Raw genomic sequence first — 21919 nt, 5'->3', positions numbered from 1 at the left:
TCCAAGCTGGGCTGGTTAAAGGCTCCCTCCACCATGAATTGGTCCAAACTGGGGTTTTTAGAGGCTCCCTCCACCATGAATTGGTCCAAACTTGGCTGTTTAGAGGCTCCCTCCACCATTAATTGGTCCAAACTGGGCTGGTTAGAGGCTCCCTCCACCATGAATTGGTCCAAACTGGGGTTTTTAGAGGCTCCCTCCACCATTAATTGGTCCAAACTGGGCTGGTTAGAGGCTCCCTCCACCATGAATTGGTCCAAACTGGGTTTTTTAGAGGCTCCCTCCACCATGAATTTGCCCAAACTGGGCTGTTTAGAGGCTCCCTCCACCATGAATTGGTCCAAACTGGGTTTTTTAGAGGCTCCCTCCACCATGAATTGGTCCAAACTGGGCTGGTTAGAGGCTCCCTCCACCATGAATTGGTCCAAACTGGGGTGGTTAGAGGCTCCCTCCACCATTAATTGGTCCAAACTGGGCTGGTTAGAGGCTCCCTCCACCATTAATTGGTCCAAACTGGGCTGGTTAGAGGCTCCCTCCACCATTAATTGGTCCAAACTGGGCTGGTTAGAGGCTCCCTCCACCATGAATTGGTCCAAACTGGGTTTTTTAGAGGCTCCCTCCACCATGAATTTGCCCAAACTGGGCTGTTTAGAGGCTCCCTCCACCATGAATTGGTCCAAACTGGGTTTTTTAGAGGCTCCCTCCACCATGAATTGGTCCAAACTGGGCTGGTTAGAGGCTCCCTCCACCATGAATTGGTCCAAACTGGGGTGGTTAGAGGCTCCCTCCACCATTAATTGGTCCAAACTGGGCTGGTTAGAGGCTCCCTCCACCATTAATTGGTCCAAACTGGGCTGGTTAGAGGCTCCCTCCACCATGAATTGGTCCAAACTGGGTTTTTTAGAGGCTCCCTCCACCATGAATTTGCCCAAACTGGGCTGTTTAGAGGCTCCCTCCACCATGAATTGGTCCAAACTGGGTTTTTTAGAGGCTCCCTCCACCATGAATTGGTCCAAACTGGGGTGGTTAGAGGCTCCCTCCACCATTAATTGGTCCAAACTGGGCTGGTTAGAGGCTCCCTCCACCATGAATTGGTCCAAACTGGGCTGGTTAGAGGCTCCCTCCACCATTAATTGGTCCAAACTGGGCTGGTTAGAGGCTCCCTCCACCATGAATTTGCCCAAACTGGGCTGTTTAGAGGCTCCCTCCACCATGAATTTGCCCAAACTGGGCTGGTTAGAGGCTCCCTCCACCATGAATTGGTCCAAACTGGGGTTTTTAGAGGCTCCCTCCACCATGAATTGGTCCAAACTTGGCTGTTTAGAGGCTCCCTCCACCATTAATTGGTCCAAACTGGGCTGGTTAGAGGCTCCCTCCACCATGAATTGGTCCAAACTGGGTTTTTTAGAGGCTCCATCCACCATGAATTTGCCCAAACTGGGCTGTTTAGAGGCTCCCTCCACCATGAATTGGTCCAAACTGGGGTGGTTAGAGGCTCCCTCCACCATTAATTGGTCCAAACTGGGCTGGTTAGAGGCTCCCTCCACCATTAATTGGTCCAAACTGGGCTGGTTAGAGGCTCCCTCCACCATGAATTGGTCCAAACTGGGGTTTTTAGAGGCTCCCTCCACCATGAATTGGTCCAAACTTGGCTGTTTAGAGGCTCCCTCCACCATTAATTGGTCCAAACTGGGCTGGTTAGAGGCTCCCTCCACCATGAATTGGTCCAAACTGGGTTTTTTAGAGGCTCCCTCCACCATGAATTTGCCCAAACTGGGCTGTTTAGAGGCTCCCTCCACCATGAATTGGTCCAAACTGGGGTGGTTAGAGGCTCCCTCCACCATTAATTGGTCCAAACTGGGCTGGTTAGAGGCTCCCTCCACCATTAATTGGTCCAAACTGGGCTGGTTAGAGGCTCCCTCCACCATGAATTGGTCCAAACTGGGGTTTTTAGAGGCTCCCTCCACCATGAATTGGTCCAAACTTGGCTGTTTAGAGGCTCCCTCCACCATTAATTGGTCCAAACTGGGCTGGTTAGAGGCTCCCTCCACCATGAATTGGTCCAAACTGGGTTTTTTAGAGGCTCCCTCCACCATGAATTTGCCCAAACTGGGCTGTTTAGAGGCTCCCTCCACCATGAATTGGTCCAAACTGGGTTTTTTAGAGGCTCCCTCCACCATGAATTGGTCCAAACTGGGCTGGTTAGAGGCTCCCTCCACCATGAATTGGTCCAAACTGGGGTGGTTAGAGGCTCCCTCCACCATTAATTGGTCCAAACTGGGCTGGTTAGAGGCTCCCTCCACCATTAATTGGTCCAAACTGGGCTGGTTAGAGGCTCCCTCCACCATTAATTGGTCCAAACTGGGCTGGTTAGAGGCTCCCTCCACCATGAATTTGCCCAAACTGGGCTGGTTAGAGGCTCCCTCCACCATGAATTGGTCCAAACTGGGGTTTTTAGAGGCTCCCTCCACCATGAATTGGTCCAAACTTGGCTGTTTAGAGGCTCCCTCCACCATTAATTGGTCCAAACTGGGCTGGTTAGAGGCTCCCTCCACCATGAATTGGTCCAAACTGGGTTTTTTAGAGGCTCCCTCCACCATGAATTTGCCCAAACTGGGCTGGTTAGAGGCTCCCTCCACCATTAATTGGTCCAAACTGGGCTGGTTAGAGGCTCCCTCCACCATTAATTGGTCCAAACTGGGCTGGTTAGAGGCTCCCTCCACCATGAATTTGCCCAAACTGGGCTGGTTAGAGGCTCCCTCCACCATGAATTGGTCCAAACTGGGTTTTTTAGAGGCTCCCTCCACCATGAATTTGCCCAAACTGGGCTGGTTAGAGGCTCCCTCCACCATGAATTGGTCCAAACTGGGGTTTTTAGAGGCTCCCTCCACCATGAATTTGCCCAAACTCTGCTGGTTAGAGGCTCAATCCACCCTGATTTTCAAAACAAATGTTGGTGCCAACCTCAACTTACTACAAGGGCCAAATTCACTGCTGGTGACAAGCTCTCCTCACTGCAAGTGCCAAATACACATGTTTCAAGGTGTTTTCCTACTGTCAGAGAGGTGGTATTGAGTGTGTAAAGTGTGTAGTTGTTAGGCTGTGATGTTGGGGTAATAGAGGGTCTTTGGTGTGTTAGATGCCCCCAGACATGCTTCCCCTGCTGTCCCAGTGTCATTCCAGAGGTGTTGGCATCATTTCCTGGGGTGTCATAGTGGACTTGGTGACCCTCCAGACACGGATTTGGGTTTCCCCCTTAACGAGTATCTGTTCCCCATAGACTATAATGGGGTTCGAAACCCGTTCGAACACACGAACATTGAGCGGCTGTTCGAATCGAATTTCGAACCTCGAACATTTTAGTGTTCGCTCATCTCTAATTATGACATGTGTCACTTCATGTAGTAATAAATTAGTGATGCTTTAACTTACCCAGATAATGTTGAGACTCTTTTCACATGACACATGTCTCTTCATGTTAGCGATAAACCTTCAATGAAATGTTAGGCACTGATTAATGAAAAATTAGGAAAATTGGTGAAATTTTTAAAAAATTCACACTTGTGAAAATGCAAAATGTTTCAGACAAGTACATACAATACAAATTAATTTATGTTGGAGTCATCTTTTAATCTCCCTTAACCCCTTCCTGCTGATGGTATTTTTTGATTTTCGTTTTTCGTTTTTGACTCCCCTCCTTCTAAACCCCATAACTTTTTTATTTCTCCGCTCCCAGAGCCATATGAGGTCTTAATTTTTGCGGGACAAATTTTTCTTCCTGATGCCACCATTAATTATTCTATATAATGTTCTGGGAAGCAGGAAAAAAAATCAGAATGGGGTGGATTTGAAGAAAAAATGCATTTCTGCGACATTCTTACGGGCTTTGGTTTTACGGCGTTCACTGTGCAGCCAAAATGACCTGTCCCCTGTATTCTGTGTTTCGGTATGGTTCCAGGGATACCAAATTTATATAGTTTTATTTACATTTTGACCCCTTAAAAAAAATCCAAAACTGTGTTAAAAAATTTTTTTTCTAAAAGTCGCCATATTCCGACGGCCGTAACTTTTTTATACGTGCGTGTACGGGGATGCATAGGGCGTCATTTTTTGCGGGGCCAGGTGTACTTTTTAGTTCTACCATTTTCGGGAAATGTTATTGCTTTGATCACTTTTTATTCAAATTTTTATCAGAATCAAAACAGTGAAAAAATGGCGGTTTGGCACTTTTGACTATTTTTCCTGCTACGGCGTTTACCGAACAGGAAAAATATTTTTATATATTTGTAGAGCGGGCGATTTCGGATGCGGGGATACCTAACATGTATATGTTTCATAGTTTTTTAACTACTTTTATATGTGTTCTAGGGAAAGGGGGGGTGATTTGAACTTTTAATACTTTTTATATTTTTTTTATATATTTTTTTTTTTACTTTTTTTTTGCATTTATTAGCCCCCTAGGGTCTTGCAAAAAATCATCCTCTCTTTTGCAGGCTGCATAGACCAGCCTGCAAAAGAGACAATTTGCAGACAAGCCTGGGAGCCTTGTACAGGCTCCCGGCTGTCATGACAACATGACGTCGGCCCTGGAGCATGCTCCAGGAGCCGGCGATCCCGGGCAAAATGGCAGCGCCCATGCGCTGCCGGGAAAATGGCTCCTCCGGCGCCTTTGACCGCGGCGCCGGAGGGGTTAATGCCTCCGATCGGTCCTTAAAGCAGTAGACACCCGGCGGCTATGGCGGCCGCCCGGCTCCTGGGCGGTCGCCATAGTTACAGACCCGACATGCGCCGTACTATTACGGCGCATGTCGGGAAGGGGTTAAAATTTATTTTTATAGAACACTAGAAGGTAGATACTGATACTGCACTGCAAGACTAACACAAACTATACTAATGCTGTGTGCTCCCAATAGCTTACTGAGCCGCACCCACACCACAGCCCCCTGCTGTAGAGCACCACAGGTAACGCCTGCTTAAGGTAGTAGATTCACAATATTAACTAAGGGAATGGGTTCCCACAATTTTAACCCATAAAGGGGGAGATTCTACCTACCTGACCAAAGAAGCTTGGTGCAAAAATAAAGTATTGCACAGCCATGTACATGTGTCTAGAGATGAGCGAACACTAAAATGTTCGAGGTTCGAAATTCGATTCGAACAGCCGCTCAATGTTCGTGTGTTCGAACGGGTTTCGAACCCCATTATAGTCTATGGGGAACAGATACTCGTTAAGGGGGAAACCCAAATCCGTGTCTGGAGGGTCACCAAGTCCACTATGACACCCCAGGAAATGATGCCAACACCTCTGGAATGACACTGGGACAGCAGGGGAAGCATGTCTGGGGGCATCTAACACACCAAAGACCCTCTATTACCCCAACATCACAGCCTAACAACTACACACTTTACACACTCAATACCACCTCTCTGACAGTAGGAAAACACCTTGAAACATGTGTATTTGGCACTTGCAGTGAGGAGAGCTTGTCACCAGCAGTGAATTTGGCCCTTGTAGTAAGTTGAGGTTGGCACCAACATTTGTTTTGAAAATCAGGGTGGATTGAGCCTCTAACCAGCAGAGTTTGGGCAAATTCATGGTGGAGGGAGCCTCTAAACACCCCAGTTTGGGCAAATTCATGGTGGAGGGAGCCTCTAAAAACCCCAGTTTGGACCAATTCATGGTGGAGGGAGCCTCTAACCAGCCCAGTTTGGGCAAATTCATGGTGGAGGGAGCCTCTAAAAAACCCAGTTTGGACCAATTCATGGTGGAGGGAGCCTCTAACCAGCCCAGTTTGGACCAATTAATGGTGGAGGGAGCCTCTAACCACCCCAGTTTGGGCAAATTCATGGTGGAGGGAGCCTCTAACCAGCCCAGTTTGGACCAATTAATGGTGGAGGGAGCCTCTAACCAGCCCAGTTTGGACCAATTAATGGTGGAGGGAGCCTCTAACCACCCCAGTTTGGACCAATTCATGGTGGAGGGAGCCTCTAACCAGCCCAGTTTGGACCAATTCATGGTGGAGGGAGCCTCTAAACAGCCCAGTTTGGGCAAATTCATGGTGGAGGGAGCCTCTAAAAAACCCAGTTTGGACCAATTCATGGTGGAGGGAGCCTCTAATTAGCCCAGTTTGGACCAATTAATTGTGGAGGGAGCCTCTAACCAGCCCAGTTTGGACCAATTAATGGTGGAGGGAGCCTCTAAAAAACCCAGTTTGGACCAATTCATGGTGGAGGGAGCCTCTAAACAGCCCAGTTTGGGCAAATTCATGGTGGAGGGAGCCTCTAACCAGCCCAGTTTGGACCAATTAATGGTGGAGGGAGCCTCTAAACAGCCAAGTTTTGGGAAATTCATGGTGGAGGGAGCCTCTAACCAGCCCAGTTTGGACCAATTAATGGTGGAGGGAGCCTCTAACCAGCCCAGTTTGGACCAATTAATGGTGGAGGGAGCCTCTAACCAGCCCAGTTTGGACCAATTAATGGTGGAGGGAGCCTCTAAACAGCCAAGTTTTGGGAAATTCATGGTGGAGGGAGCCTCTAACCAGCCCAGTTTGGACCAATTCATGGTGGAGGGAGCCTCTAAACAGCCCAGTTTGGGCAAATTCATGGTGGAGGGAGCCTCTAAAAAACCCAGTTTGGACCAATTCATGGTGGAGGGAGCCTCTAATTAGCCCAGTTTGGACCAATTAATTGTGGAGGGAGCCTCTAACCAGCCCAGTTTGGACCAATTAATGGTGGAGGGAGCCTCTAACCACCCCAGTTTGGGCAAATTCATGGTGGAGGGAGCCTCTAACCAGCCCAGTTTGGACCAATTAATGGTGGAGGGAGCCTCTAACCACCCCAGTTTGGACCAATTCATGGTGGAGGGAGCCTCTAACCACCCCAGTTTGGACCAATTCATGGTGGAGGGAGCCTCTAAACAGCCCAGTTTGGGCAAATTCATGGTGGAGGGAGCCTCTAACCAGCCCAGTTTGGACCAATTAATGGTGGAGGGAGCCTCTAAACAGCCCAGTTTGGGCAAATTCATGGTGGAGGGAGCCTCTAACCAGCCCAGTTTGGACCAATTAATGGTGGAGGGAGCCTCTAAACAGCCAAGTTTTGGGAAATTCATGGTGGAGGGAGCCTCTAACCAGCCCAGTTTGGACCAATTAATGGTGGAGGGAGCCTCTAACCACCCCAGTTTGGGCAAATTCATGGTGGAGGGAGCCTCTAACCAGCCCAGTTTGGACCAATTAATGGTGGAGGGAGCCTCTAAACAGCCCAGTTTGGGCAAATTCATGGTGGAGGGAGCCTCTAAACAGCCAAGTTTTGGGAAATTCATGGTGGAGGGAGCCTCTAACCAGCCCAGTTTGGACCAATTCATGGTGGAGGGAGCCTCTAAACAGCCCAGTTTGGGCAAATTCATGGTGGAGGGAGCCTCTAAAAAACCCAGTTTGGACCAATTCATGGTGGAGGGAGCCTCTAAACAGCCCAGTTTGGGCAAATTCATGGTGGAGGGAGCCTCTAACCAGCAGAGTTGGGGGAAATCAGGGTGGAGGGAGCCTAGTATTAGCAGAATTGTGCAACGCTTATGGTGGATGAGTATGAGGATGCGGAGGAATTGGAGAGGTTGAGTACAGACATGGAGTTTCATGTTGGGGTGCTTTACACAGGTGGGCACAAAAATGACGGCTCTACCCAGTGGTGGTTCATTTTTATCAAAGTGAGCCGGTCGGCACTCTCAGCTGACAGACGGGTGCGCTTGTCAGTGATGATGCCACCGGCTGCACTGAACACCCTCTCAGATAGGACGCTGGCGGCAGGACAGGACAGCACCTCCAAGGCATATAGGGCAAGTTCAAGCCACAGGTCCAACTTCGACACCCAATACGTGTAGGGCGCAGAGGGGTCGGAGAGGACAGGGCTGTGGTCGGAAAGGTATTCCCGCAACATGCGCCTATACTTCTCACGCCTGGTGACACTAGGACCCTCCGTGGCGGCACTTTGGCGAGGGGGTGCCATCAAGGTGTCCCAGACCTTAGACAGTGTGCCCCTCGTTTGTGTGGACCGGTGAGAACTTGGTTGCCTACTGGAGGAACTGCCCTCCCTGCCGCCAACGTCACATGCTGGAAACATCTCCATCATATTCTGCACCAATTGCCTGTGGCAAGCATTGATGCGATTGGCCCTCCCCTCTACCGGAATAAAAGACGAGATGTTGTTTTTATACCGGGGGTCAAGGATAGCAAAGATCCAGTACTGGTTGTCCTCCATGATTTTGACAATACGCTTGTCGGTTGTAAAGCACCCCAACATGAACTCAGCCATGTCTGCCACAGTGTTAGTTGGCATGACTCCTCTGGCCCCACCGGAAAGTTCAATCTCCATTTCCTCCTCATCCTCCATGTCTACCCATCCGCGCTGCAACAATGGGACGATTCGAAGTTGCCCGGAAGCCTCCTGTATCACCATCACATCATCGGACAACTCTTCTTCCTCCTCCTCCTCCTCCTCCATTAAACGCAGTGAAGCGGACAGATGTGTGGACCTACTCTCCAGCTGTGACGGATCGGATGCTATCCCTAACTCCTCTGTGTGATCTGAGTTATCCCTGATGTCAATCAGGGATTCTCTCAGAACACACAAGAGCGGGATTGTAAGGCTCACCATCGCATCCTCAGAGCTCACCCTCCTTGTGGACTCCTCAAAGACCCGTAGGATGTCACAAAGGTCTCTCATCCATGGCCACTCATGGATGTGAAACTGAGGCAGCTGACTTTGTGGCACCCTAGGGTTTTGTAGCTGGTATTCCATCAAAGGTCTCTGCTGCTCAACCACTCTATTCAACATCTGAAACGTTGAGTTCCAGCGTGTGGGGACGTCGCACAAAAGCCGGTGTTGTGGCACATGCAGGCGTTGCTGGAGAGATTTTAAGCTAGCAGCGGCTACTGTCGACTTGCGAAAGTGGGCGCACATGCGCCGCACTTTCACCAGTAGCTCTGGAACATTGGGGTAGCTCTTTAGGAAACGTTGCACCACTAGGTTGAAGACGTGGGCCAGGAATGTAACATGTTGGAGTCCGGCAAGCTCCAGAGCTGCTACCAGGTTCCGGCCGTTATCACAAACGACCATGCCTGGGCCCAGGTGCAGCGGCTCAAACCATATTGCCGTCTCATCGAGGAGGGCATCCCTCACCTCGGAGGCAGTGTGCTGTCTGTCCCCCAAGCTGATCAGCTTCAGCACAGCCTGCTGACGTCTACCAACGCCAGTGCTGCAACGTTTCCAACTCGTAGCTGGGGTCAATCTAACAGCGGAGGAGGAGGCGGTGGCGGAGGAGGAGGCGGTGGCGGAGGAGGAGGCGGTGGCGGAGGAGGAGGAGGGGGGTGTTCTTCTCGTGTCCCTGCCAGGAATGTTAGGCGGGGAGACGAGGTACACCGGGCCAGTTTGGGAAGCAGTCCCAGCCTCAACTACATTCACCCACTGTGCCGTCAGTGAAATGTAGCGTCCCTGTCCGCATGCACTTGTCCACGCGTCGGTGGTCAAGTGGACCTTTGTGCAAAGCGCGGAACTAAGGGCCCGCCTGATGTTGAGTGACACGTGCTGGTGCAAGGCGGGGACGGCACACCGGGAGAAGTAGTGACGGCTAGGGACGGCATAGCGAGGTGCCGCAGTTGCCATCAGGTCCAGGAAGGCGGGAGTTTCAACAAGCCGGAACGCCAACATCTCCTGGGCCAGCAGTTTAGCGATGTTGGCGTTCAAGGCTTGCGCGTGTGGGTGGTTAGCAGTGTATTTCTGCCGCCGCTCCAATGTCTGAGAGATGGTGGGTTGTTGTAAAGAAACGCCTGATGGTGCCTTTGATGGTGCAGGAGAAGGAGATAAGACAGGACCAGGGGAGGATGAGGTAGAAGTCAACAAAGTGGCGGAGGCAGATGAAGTGGTGTCCTGGCTCGTCCTCTGGAGTGCATCGCCAGCACAGTCAGCAGTGGCAGTGGCAGAGGCAGTGGCAGAGGCGTGAACGGCAGGCGGCCTTTGTCCTGCCGTTGCTGCCTGCCACTGATTCCAGTGCTTGGATTCCAAATGACGGCGCATTGAAGTGGTGGACAGGTTGCTCTTCTCAGAGCCCCTAATCAATTTCGAGAGGCAAATTGTGCAGACAACACTATATCTGTCCTCGGCGCATTCCTTGAAAAAACTCCACACCTTCGAGAAACGTGCCCTCGAGGTGGGAGTTTTTCGGGGCTGGGTACGAACTGGAACATCTTGGGAGATTCCGGGTGTGGCCTGGCTTCGCCTAAGCTGCTGACCTCTGCCTCTGCCTCTAGCTACCCTTTTTGGTGCTGCACCTGCCTCAACATCCACACTACTTTCCCCGCTTGACATCCCCCCTGTCCAGGTCGGGTCAGTGTCCTCATCATCCACCACTTCCTCTTCCAACTCCTGTCTCATCTCCTCCTCCCGCACAATGCGCCGGTCAACTGGATGCCCTGACGGCAACTGCGTCACATCATCGTCGATGAGGGTGGGTTGCTGGTCATCCACCACCAAATCGAACGGAGATGGAGGAGACTCTAGTGTTTGAGCATCTGGACACAGATGCTCCTCTGTTAGGTTCGTGGAATCGTGACGTGGAGAGGCAGGTTGAGGGACAATGAAAGGAGCGGAGAACAGCTCTGGGGAGCAGGGACAGTTTGGGTTATTGTTCTGTAAAGCTTCGGAATTTTGGGAGGAAGGAAGACAAGACTGTTGGGTAATAGGAGGAGAGGAGGCAGAGTCTGACTGGCTGCTGGACAATGTGCTGTAAGCGTTCTCTGACAGCCATTGCAAGACCTGTTCCTGGTTCTCGGGCCTACTAAGGTTTGTACCCTGCAGTTTAGTTAATGTGGCAAGCAACCCTGGCACTGTGGAGTGGCGCAATGCTTGCTGCCCCACAGGAGTAGGCACGGGACGCCCTGTGGCTTCACTGCTACCTTGCTCCCCAGAACCATTCCCCCGACCTCGCCCACGGCCTCGTCCACGTCCCTTTCCGGGAGCCTTGCGCATTTTGAATTCCTAGTTAGAAATTGGCACTGTATACCAGTAGTAAAAATTGTGGGTGCACGTAACCCCAATATATTCTTTGAATTACCAGTCAGAAACTGGCACTATATGGCAGTAGCAAGAAATGAGGGTATTTGTATTCCCAATATACTCTTTGAATTCCCAGTCAGACAATGGCACTGTATACCAGTAGTAAAAATTGTGGGTGCACGTAACCCCAATATATTCTTTGAATTCCCAGTCAGAAACTGGCACTATATGGCAGTAGCAAGAAATGAGGGTATTTGTATTCCCAATATACTCTTTGAATTCCCAGTCAGACAATGGCACTGTATACCAGTAGTAAAAATTGTGGGTGCACGTAACCCCAATATATTCTTTGAATTCCCAGTCAGACAATGGCACTATATGGCAGTAGCAAGAAATGAGGGTATTTGTATTCCCAATATATTCTTTGAATTCCCAGTCAGACAATGGCACTGTATACCAGTAGTAAAAATTGTGGGTGCACGTAACCCCAATATATTCTTTGAATTCCCAGTCAGAAACTGGCACTATATGGCAGTAGCAAGAAATGAGGGTATTTGTATTCCCAATATACTCTTTGAATTCCCAGTCAGACAATGGCACTGTATACCAGTAGTAAAAATTGGGGGTGCACGTAACCCCAATATATTCTTTGAATTACCAGTCAGAAACTGGCACTATATGGCAGTAGCAAGAAATGAGGGTATTTATAACCCCAATATATTCTTTGAATTCCCAGTCAGACAATGGCACTGTATACCAGTAGTAAAAATTGTGGGTGCACGTAACCCCAATATATTCTTTGAATTACCAGTCAGAAACTGGCACTATATGGCAGTAGCAAGAAATGAGGGTATTTGTATTCCCAATATACTCTTTGAATTCCCAGTCAGACAATGGCACTGTATACCAGTAGTAAAAATTGTGGGTGCACGTAACCCCAATATATTCTTTGAATTCCCAGTCAGACAATGGCACTGTATACCAGTAGTAAAAATTGTGGGTGCACGTAACCCCAATATATTCTTTGAATTCCCATTCAGAAACTGGCACTATATGGCAGTAGCAAGAAATGAGGGTATTTGTATTCCCAATATACTCTTTGAATTCCCAGTCAGACAATGGCACTGTATACCAGTAGTAAAAATTGTGGGTGCACGTAACCCCAATATATTCTTTGAATTACCAGTCAGAAACTGGCACTATATGGCAGTAGCAAGAAATGAGGGTATTTATAACCCCAATATATTCTTTGAATTCCCAGTCAGACAATGGTACTGTATACCAGTAGTAAAAATTGTGGGTGCACGTAACCCCAATATATTCTTTGAATTACCAGTCAGAAACTGGCACTATATGGCAGTAGCAAGAAATGAGGGTATTTGTATTCCCAATATACTCTTTGAATTCCCAGTCAGACAATGGCACTGTATACCAGTAGTAAAAATTGTGGGTGCACGTAACCCCAATATATTCTTTGAATTACCAGTCAGACACTGGCACTATATGGCAGTAGCAAGAAATGAGGGTATTTGTATTCCCAATATACTCTTTGAATTCCCAGTCAGACAATGGCACTGTATACCAGTAGTAAAAATTGTGGGTGCACGTAACCCCAATATATTCTTTGAATTCCCAGTCAGACAATGGCACTGTATACCAGTAGTAAAAATTGTGGGTGCACGTAACCCCAATATATTCTTTGAATTCCCAGTCAGAAACTGGCACTATATGGCAGTAGCAAGAAATGAGGGTATTTGTATTCCCAATATACTCTTTGAATTCCCAGTCAGACAATGGCACTGTATACCAGTAGTAAAAATTGTGGGTGCACGTAACCCCAATATATTCTTTGAATTACCAGTCAGAAACTGGCACTATATGGCAGTAGCAAGAAATGAGGGTATTTATAACCCCAATATATTCTTTGAATTCCCAGTCAGACAATGGCACTGTATACCAGTAGTAAAAATTGTGGGTGCACGTAACCCCAATATATTCTTTGAATTACCAGTCAGAAACTGGCACTATATGGCAGTAGCAAGAAATGAGGGTATTTATAACCCCAATATATTCTTTGAATTCCCAGTCAGACAATGGCACTGTATACCAGTAGTAAAAATTGTGGGTGCACGTAACCCCAATATATTCTTTGAATTACCAGTCAGAAACTGGCACTATATGGCAGTAGCAAGAAATGAGGGTATTTATAACCCCAATATATTCTTTGAATTCCCAGTCAGACAATGGCACTGTATACCAGTAGTAAAAATTGTGGGTGCACGTAACCCCAATATATTCTTTGAATTCCCAGTCAGACAATGGCACTGTATACCAGTAGTAAAAATTGTGGGTGCACGTAACCCCAATATATTCTTTGAATTACCAGTCAGAAACTGGCACTATATGGCAGTAGCAAGAAATGAGGGTATTTGTATTCCCAATATACTCTTTGAATTCCCAGTCAGACAATGGCACTGTATACCAGTAGTAAAAATTGTGGGTGCACGTAACCCCAATATATTCTTTGAATTCCCAGTCAGAAACTGGCACTATATGGCAGTAGCAAGAAATGAGGGTATTTGTATTCCCAATATACTCTTTGAATTCCCAGTCAGACAATGGCACTGTATACCAGTAGTAAAAATTGTGGGTGCACGTAACCCCAATATATTCTTTGAATTACCAGTCAGAAACTGGCACTATATGGCAGTAGCAAGAAATGAGGGTATTTATAACCCCAATATATTCTTTGAATTCCCAGTCAGACAATGGCACTGTATACCAGTAGTAAAAATTGTGGGTGCACGTAACCCCAATATATTCTTTGAATTACCAGTCAGAAACTGGCACTATATGGCAGTAGCAAGAAATGAGGGTATTTATAACCCCAATATATTCTTTGAATTCCCAGTCAGACAATGGCACTGTATACCAGTAGTAAAAATTGTGGGTGCACGTAACCCCAATATATTCTTTGAATTACCAGTCAGAAACTGGCACTATATGGCAGTAGCAAGAAATGAGGGTATTTGTATTCCCAATATACTCTTTGAATTCCCAGTCAGACAATGGCACTGTATACCAGTAGTAAAAATTGTGGGTGCACGTAACCCCAATATATTCTTTGAATTCCCAGTCAGACAATGGCACTGTATACCAGTAGTAAAAATTATGGGTGCACGTAACCCCAATATACTCTTTGAATTCCCAGTCAGACAATGGCACTGTATGCCAGTAGTAAAAATTGTGGGTGCACGTAACCCCAATATATTCTTTGAATTACCAGTCAGAAACTGGCACTATATGGCAGTAGCAAGAAATGAGGGTATTTGTATTCCCAATATACTCTTTGAATTCCCAGTCAGACAATGGCACTGTATACCAGTAGTAAAAATTGTGGGTGCACGTAACCCCAATATATTCTTTGAATTACCAGTCAGAAACTGGCACTATATGGCAGTAGCAAGAAATGAGGGTATTTATAACCCCAATATATTCTTTGAATTCCCAGTCAGACAATGGCACTGTATACCAGTAGTAAAAATTGTGGGTGCACGTAACCCCAATATATTCTTTGAATTCCCAGTCAGACAATGGCACTGTATACCAGTAGTAAAAATTGTGGGTGCACGTAACCCCAATATATTCTTTGAATTACCAGTCAGAAACTGGCACTATATGGCAGTAGCAAGAAATGAGGGTATTTATAACCCCAATATATTCTTTGAATTCCCAGTCAGACAATGGCACTGTATACCAGTAGTAAAAATTGTGGGTGCACGTAACCCCAATATATTCTTTGAATTACCAGTCAGACACTGGCACTATATGGCAGTAGCAAGAAATGAGGGTATTTGTATTCCCAATATACTCTTTGAATTCCCAGTCAGACAATGGCACTGTATACCAGTAGTAAAAATTGTGGGTGCACGTAACCCCAATATATTCTTTGAATTCCCAGTCAGACAATGGCACTGTATACCAGTAGTAAAAATTGTGGGTGCACGTAACCCCAATATATTCTTTGAATTCCCAGTCAGACACTGGCACTATATGGCAGTAGCAAGAAATGAGGGTATTTGTATTCCCAATATATTCTTTGAATTCCCAGTCAGACAATGGCACTGTATACCAGTAGTAAAAATTGTGGGTGTATATAGCCCCAATTCTATTGCTAGGGGACTTGCAGGGTATTTCTGGGGTGAAGGTGGGGGGGCACACCGTTGGAACGGGTATCGGGGTATATATCGGGTATACGGGAATACACTGACAGTGTATTCCATTCAGGATCCTGGGAAAGCTGGGTTGCGGCGATTGAGCCCGTCAGTGCCACGTTACACTGACAAGCTTCTCCCTGGAATTTAGCTCTTACAAGAGCTGTTGGTTGTCTTCTCCTTCCTATCCTAGCCTGTCCCTGCCTACCCAGAATCTAAGCCCTAGCTAGCTGGACGGAAACCTCCGTCCTCGGTGAATTGCAAGCTCAGAATGACGCGAAGCTGGGCGTCGCTGTTCTTTTAAATTAGAGGTCACACGTTTTCGGCAGCCAATGGGTTTTGCCTACTTTTTTCAACGTCACCGGTGTCGTAGTTCCTGTCCCACCTACCCTGCGCTGTTATTGGAGCAAAAAAGGCGCCAGGGAAGGTGGGAGGGGAATCGAGTAATGGCGCACTTTACCACGCGGTGTTCGATTCGATTCGAACATGCCGAACAGCCTAATATCCGATCGAACATGAGTTCGATAGAACACTGTTCGCTCATCTCTACATGTGTCGCTTGAGTGTCAGGTGTCCAAACCAGCTTCCTTAAATGGAGGGAAGGTGGGACTGATCAGCCAGCCCAGGTGCTCAAGCCAGATGCCGATAGGCTGACACTAGTGTCAGTCAGTAGACCAACCACACCCATTGGCTGCAAGGGGATTAACCCCATGCATGCTGGACTGACCAGTTACAGTGGAACAGGCTGCAACTCTGATATGATGGCCACACCTGCTGCAACAGCCGCCATGACACGCATTGTAGAGTGAAAATAAAGAGAAGATGTGTATAATGTTCTGGCATTACCTGACAGATTCTCAGCTAATAATAAGAAGGTGACCTTACAAAGCTGACGTTACAGAAAGAATATAATGCTACTGGCACGGAGGGGAAGAGCCATGTCAGTGATAGTCCAGCTATTGTACAGGTGTGCTATTGTCATCATGCACAATCCAAAGCTCCATTATCATCTACAGAAAAACAACAGCAATGGTTGCAATACAACTAAATAATAATAGAGGGGAGAGGTGGAACAAAGTTTATTCAGATGTAAACCATTACAAACAGATCATTCATAGGAGGGAGAATGTCTGCCCTGTACTGTGACAGCCTGTAACTGCTGAATAGGGTTGAACGATCGGGATCGGAAACGATCGGATTCCAATCGGTGATCGAGTAAATATCAAGATTGCGATTGAAATTCCAATCCCAATCTCTTCCAGCGGGATCTCAAGATCAGCTCAACCCTAAAAGTGACTTTACCCATAGAGACTCTCAAAAACTGGACCAGTTCCAATTCCACAAACAGTGTAGGTGAAATGAAAGAAATCCGCGCCTACCGACTGGAATCTTGCCAATAAACCTTTATTAAAACCTTCCACACACAACGCGTTTCGAAACCTATGGCCGGTTTCTTCATCAGGTGTACATAAGGGTAGTATAAAAACATCATACATCCTCCATATATATACATATGACTGGGACGGGGAAGGAGAGGAAGACCCACCTCCTCCTCATGTCACTACGTCCTATTTCAGGGAACCATACAAATCACATTTCCCAACAAGTTATATTTTAAAACATGATTCGAATGTTAAACATTTATAATGTATAAGAGCATAAAAAAGAAAGGGTTATCATTACCTATTTCCGGCACATGTCCACGGCGTCTACCGTTCCCTTGCTACGCATCACTAAGGGGAAGGTCGCCCGGAAGTTCTCACGCATATGCCGGTGGAGCGCATATGCGCTCCAACCACCGGAAATGGTGTATACAGGGCGCACTCTACCCATAGAGAAGAATTGACTAGGGTTGATGATCATATTCCGATCGGCGATCAAGCAAATTTCACGATCGCAATTAGGATCGGTTGGAAAATGATCGGAAATCGGATTTTAAAATCGATCCTGAATTCTTGAGATCAGCTGAACTCTACTGCTGAAGTTTACAGAGAATTCCACAGACACTTGGCAATTAGTAGGAAAATACACTTTATTTGGCTCCCAACAACACATCGCGTTTCGGAGAAGGATTCTCCTTTTTCAAGTGTGAATGAGGTATATCTAGGGCCACCTATTCAGTGTCAAATGGATGTAGGAAATTTCTATAGGAGATATATATTGATCAATCTTCCTGGTGTATACACACAATGGAATGTTGGAATATAATCTAAGAAAAGAATAGTCAGTTCACTACATTTCTACCTAGAGCTCCTTCTTATGAGCTACAATGAATATGAGAGCCTTATAGTCAGTAAGGTCACTCACAGCTGTTCTCTTATGGATCTTACACTCATCTATTATAAAGTCTTCTCCTTCTAGAGCTTTCCTGGCAAAATTTTCATCATATTTCAAAACATGGAACTTGTCTTTCCCAACTGTAACATATGTCATTTCTAAACACCCAATTAATAGGAAGTGTCCTCCAGGTTTCAGCAATCCCGAGAACTTCCTGAGATATCTGATGTAGTCATCTTGGTCTTTGCTGATAACATCTAGTAGCCAAGCAATGATGATACAATCGGATGGAGGTAAAACTATTGGCTCGGTCATATTTTCTTTCTCGAGGTTACATTTCACAACATGTTGCATTGCTGATCTCACTTTTACTTCTTTGTCCTCAACCCGGTGACTAAGAGATGGGAACAATGAAGAAAGTGATTGTCCCCCAGTCATCATCAATAGGATAAAATCAAAGCTCAGTAGTTATCTCTAGATTATTGACTTCTAAATATTGACAGAGAAGTGAATTTGTCCACCACTTTTTAATTTGTATAGTTTTCCATACGGGGGTCCCATGTGGACTAACTGAACGCAGATGTGAATCTGGTCTTAGTTGGTATTTATTCTGCTGAGCTGTTTGTTTAGAAGATAAACTGCCTAAACATTCCCTAGATCTGTCTCCATATGTTCTCTATGACAATGACAGTGGGTTTCCCTTCATAGTTAGACAAATACTTCACCTTTTTCCTTCTATGTCCACATGATGTTTTGCGGCATGTCCCCAATGAAAGGCTCCGGTACGTTTGTCCACCCATCTTTTCAGCTCCATGATACATCTGTCTTTCATCTTCAGCACTATGATGTCTTTGAAAAACTCACAGGCTGAATACAGATGGTGGACCAGGGAACCAGAACTGAGATCAAGTAAGATGTCTCCTCTAATATGACCTGTTGTAAAAAAAAAAACCTGAATGTTGAAAAAACCAACACATTCAACCATAATATATGGTGTAAATAATAACATATGTCTATATTATCTCCAGGAAATACAGTGTTGGCCAAAAGTATTGGCACCCCTGCAATTCTGTCAGATAATACTCGTGTTCTTCCAGATAATGATTGCAATCACAAATTCTTTGGTATTATCTTCATTTAATTTGTTTTCAATGGAAAACCACAAAAAGAATTGTCAAAAAGCCAAATTGGATATAATTCCACATGAAACATAAAAAGGGTGGACAAAAGTATTGGCACTGTTAGAAAAATCATGTGATGCTTCTCTAATTTGTGTAATTAACAGCACCTGTTACTTACCTGAGGCACCTAACAGGTGGTGGCAACAACTAAATCACACTTGCAGCCAGTTGAAATGGATTAAAGTTGACTCCACCTCTGTCCTGTGTCCTTGTGTGACCACATTGAGCATGGAGAAAAGAAAGAAGACCAAAGAACTGTCTGAGGACTTGAGAAGCAAAATTGTGAGGAAGCATGAGCAATCTCAAGGCTACAAGTCCATCTCCAAAGACCTGAATGTTCCAGTGTCTACCGTGCGCAAGGTCATCAAGAAGTGTAAAGCCCATGGCCCTGTGGCTAACCTCCCGAGATGTGGATGGAAAAGAAACACTGACCAGAGATTTCACCGCAAGATTGTGCGGATGGCGGATAAAGAACCTCGACTAACATCCAAACAAGTCCAAGCTGCCCTGCAGTCCGAGGGTACAACAGTGTCACCCCGTACTATCCAGTGTCAGCGTCTGAATGAGAAGGGACTGTATGGTAGGAGACCCAGGAAGACCCCACTTCTTACATATGTACAATGTAGTGCAACACAGAAGTACTGCAGTACTTTATAACGAGGACCAAGCCATCCCAGGTTCAAGTCCGCTTGTGGGACAGGAAAAGAAGGAAAATGTAAAATTTAATTAAAAGTACAAATAAACCATTTAGGCTCCATTCCCATGGAGTAACGTGCTGCTCATTCTAACACAAACACGTGTCAGAGTGAGCGCTGTAAAACAGAATCCCATTGACTTCAATGGGTGCCGTCCTACGCGCACTACACATTGAAATCAATGGGTTAAAGCCTCCCATTGATTTCAATGTGTAGCACACTGTTATGATTCTGTGTGTATAATATATATATATATATATATATATATATATATATATATATATATATATATATATATATTTTTAAACTACAGAACCTCTTAGCTGTAGAACATTACAGTGAGGTCCACAGGCCAAATGGTGGGCAGCTGTATGTGTGAACTCAGTGTGAACTACTGCAAAGACACTGCAGCCTGGACTCAATGTGAACAGTGTGTACTGTGCGACACTCCATGTGAACAAGGTGCAACTAAAACCCTGCCAGTTTAGCTCACTGGCCAGGTGCACCAGTACAAGTGAAACACACATGAATGCCAAGGGTTAACCCTCACCCCAGGCCAGCAAACACACACACTTACCTCTGCGACAGCTAGGGGCCACCACGAAAGTTTAGAACATTCCCCTGCACACAGCTTGGAGTTACCAGGGGAGTTTGCATGGTCCTGCACACAGCTTGGAGCCATCACACACCCATGCTCCCGCACACAGCTAGGAGCCATACATGAAGTCAGACAGTACACATAGGCTATCTCAGAGACCATACCTGCTGCAGATCTACAAGCTGGAACGGCGTCTACCGCTCCTAGTCTTGGTGTAGATCCAACATTTCAGGGTTTACAGGTCCTACCTAACAGCACCCAGATAGAAGCAGAGAAACCCCACACAGAGGCCTAGTCTGACAACCTGCCTGAATACTGGAGCCTATCCCTGACTACTGTCATTCACTCCGTGGACTTTGAGGAAATTTTAGACAAAGTGTGAGCACCCGGCGGGCATTGGCTCACACTATTTAAAGGGAAGTCCCCGCCTAATAGGGGCGGTGGTGATGACCTCACCGCTCATGCTCAGTAGGGGGAAAATGGCACTTAGCTTGTGAGCAGCTCCAATACGTCTGAGCATGCTCAGTAAGATGAAAGCTGGATGGTTAGACTGAGCCACAGGTGGTGCTGTGCGCTATGATAGCAACCTGCGGGACCCAATCCTAACACGCGCATAAGACGGCACCCATTGAAGTCAATGGGATTCTGTTTTATAGCTCTCACTCTTACATGTCAAAATGAGCGGCGCGTTACTCCGTGGGAACGGAGCCTTAGAAAAATCTTTCCCAATAAAATGCAAACAGAAAAATAAAAATAAACATATTACGCATCTCTGTGTGTTAAGGATCCAAAAATAACATATTTTATTCTGTACAGCGAATACCATAAGAAAACATAAAGCAATATAGTAATAAATAGTAGTAGTGCTATACCAAAAAATACAAGAACTTGTCCAGCAAGAAAAAAATACCACACATCAACAAAAAAGATTAGAATCCGGGGCCCCGGGAAATAATAATAGAATAATGTGGCAAATCCTAGTAAAATTGGTATTGCCATAATACCAGTTAAATATACTTTGCCATGTTTAATGTAAAAAAAAAAAAAAAAAACCCTCAAAGAATAATAGAATTGCACATTTTTTTTCCCCCAAGAATCTCCCAAGAAATGTTAATAATGGTGACTATATGGACCTCATAAAAGTTGCCAACTGAAGCTCCAAATCATGGTGCAAAGAATAGACTGATATTAATATGGTGACAGAAAATTATAGACATTAAGAACTTGGAAGGTGGAGACGGAAAATAGGAAAAGAGCCTTAACCCCCAGACCACCCTGTGTCCATACCTGCTGCAAAAGCTTTTGTAAGGCTTCTAATGGGAAATATCAAGCCATCCTCTCCAAAGACCATTCCACGGTTATCTGAAAAATATTGCTCCAGATGTTGCCTGGAATTAAGGTCATGTATATGATAGCGCTTATATGTACTGGGATCCATCGTGTAGTCTTGTGGTGCAGATGATGGGATTCCTTCTAGACTGGTGCACAAGGTCTGTATAGAAGTACTTGGGATCTCTGTACATTAGTAGGATAGTTACATTTACTTATCACATCATGTGTTATTATATTCATGAGCCAGTCATGGGGAGAGAAAGTCACATGGAAGAGAAAGGATCTTAATTAAAGCAAATTGGTTTGTTCTTATTGTTAACTCCTTAACTACCATGAGTATGCACGATCACTGCACGATCAGCAGCAGAAGGCCAGCTGTTACACATAGACAAACTCTTCACAGTTATAACGTCAATTTGGAAACGTATCCACTTAGATACTGATACTGCGGTCCATAGCTACCATAGATAGAATGCAAACTAATCAGAGATGGAGATCCCTCCGCTATGGAGTTCCCTTACATTTGCATCATGCTGAGGACATAATAGAAATGGTTTTATATAAAAATTAGCCAATTTGGGG

The 21919-nt window shown here is 46.0% G+C and overlaps 1 protein-coding gene across 1 annotated transcript; it reads right to left on the bottom strand.

Annotated features, from left to right (window-relative positions):
* Window positions 1-17498: 17498 nt before the first annotated feature.
* Window positions 17499-21472, bottom strand: LOC142209872 (nicotinamide N-methyltransferase-like). The gene is made up of 3 exons (XM_075278910.1): window positions 21293-21472; window positions 18257-18464; window positions 17499-17925 (listed from the first exon to the last, which is right to left on the bottom strand). The coding sequence occupies exons 1-3, from the start codon at window positions 21441-21443 to the stop codon at window positions 17499-17501; spliced, it is 786 nt and encodes a 261-aa protein (XP_075135011.1). The 5' UTR covers window positions 21444-21472.
* Between the last annotated feature and the right edge of the window lie 447 nt (window positions 21473-21919).

Source organism: Leptodactylus fuscus, chromosome 6 (assembly GCF_031893055.1).
Source record: "Leptodactylus fuscus isolate aLepFus1 chromosome 6, aLepFus1.hap2, whole genome shotgun sequence".
Taxonomy (NCBI): Eukaryota; Metazoa; Chordata; class Amphibia; order Anura; family Leptodactylidae; genus Leptodactylus; species Leptodactylus fuscus.
This window is presented reverse-complemented; position numbering and strand designations above follow the sequence as displayed.

Bases quoted from the DNA above. Each gene is read 5' to 3' on its own strand.
- LOC142209872 (XM_075278910.1), bottom strand. From the start codon at position 21,443: ATGGATCCCAGTACATATAAGCGCTATCATATACATGACCTTAATTCC. The intron at 18,465-21,292 runs GTATGGACACAG...TTTTTACAACAG, and splicing joins TACAAAAGCTTTTGCAGCAG to GTCATATTAGAGGAGACATC. The intron at 17,926-18,256 runs GTGAAGTATTTG...CCCATCTCTTAG, and splicing joins GTGGACATAGAAGGAAAAAG to TCACCGGGTTGAGGACAAAG.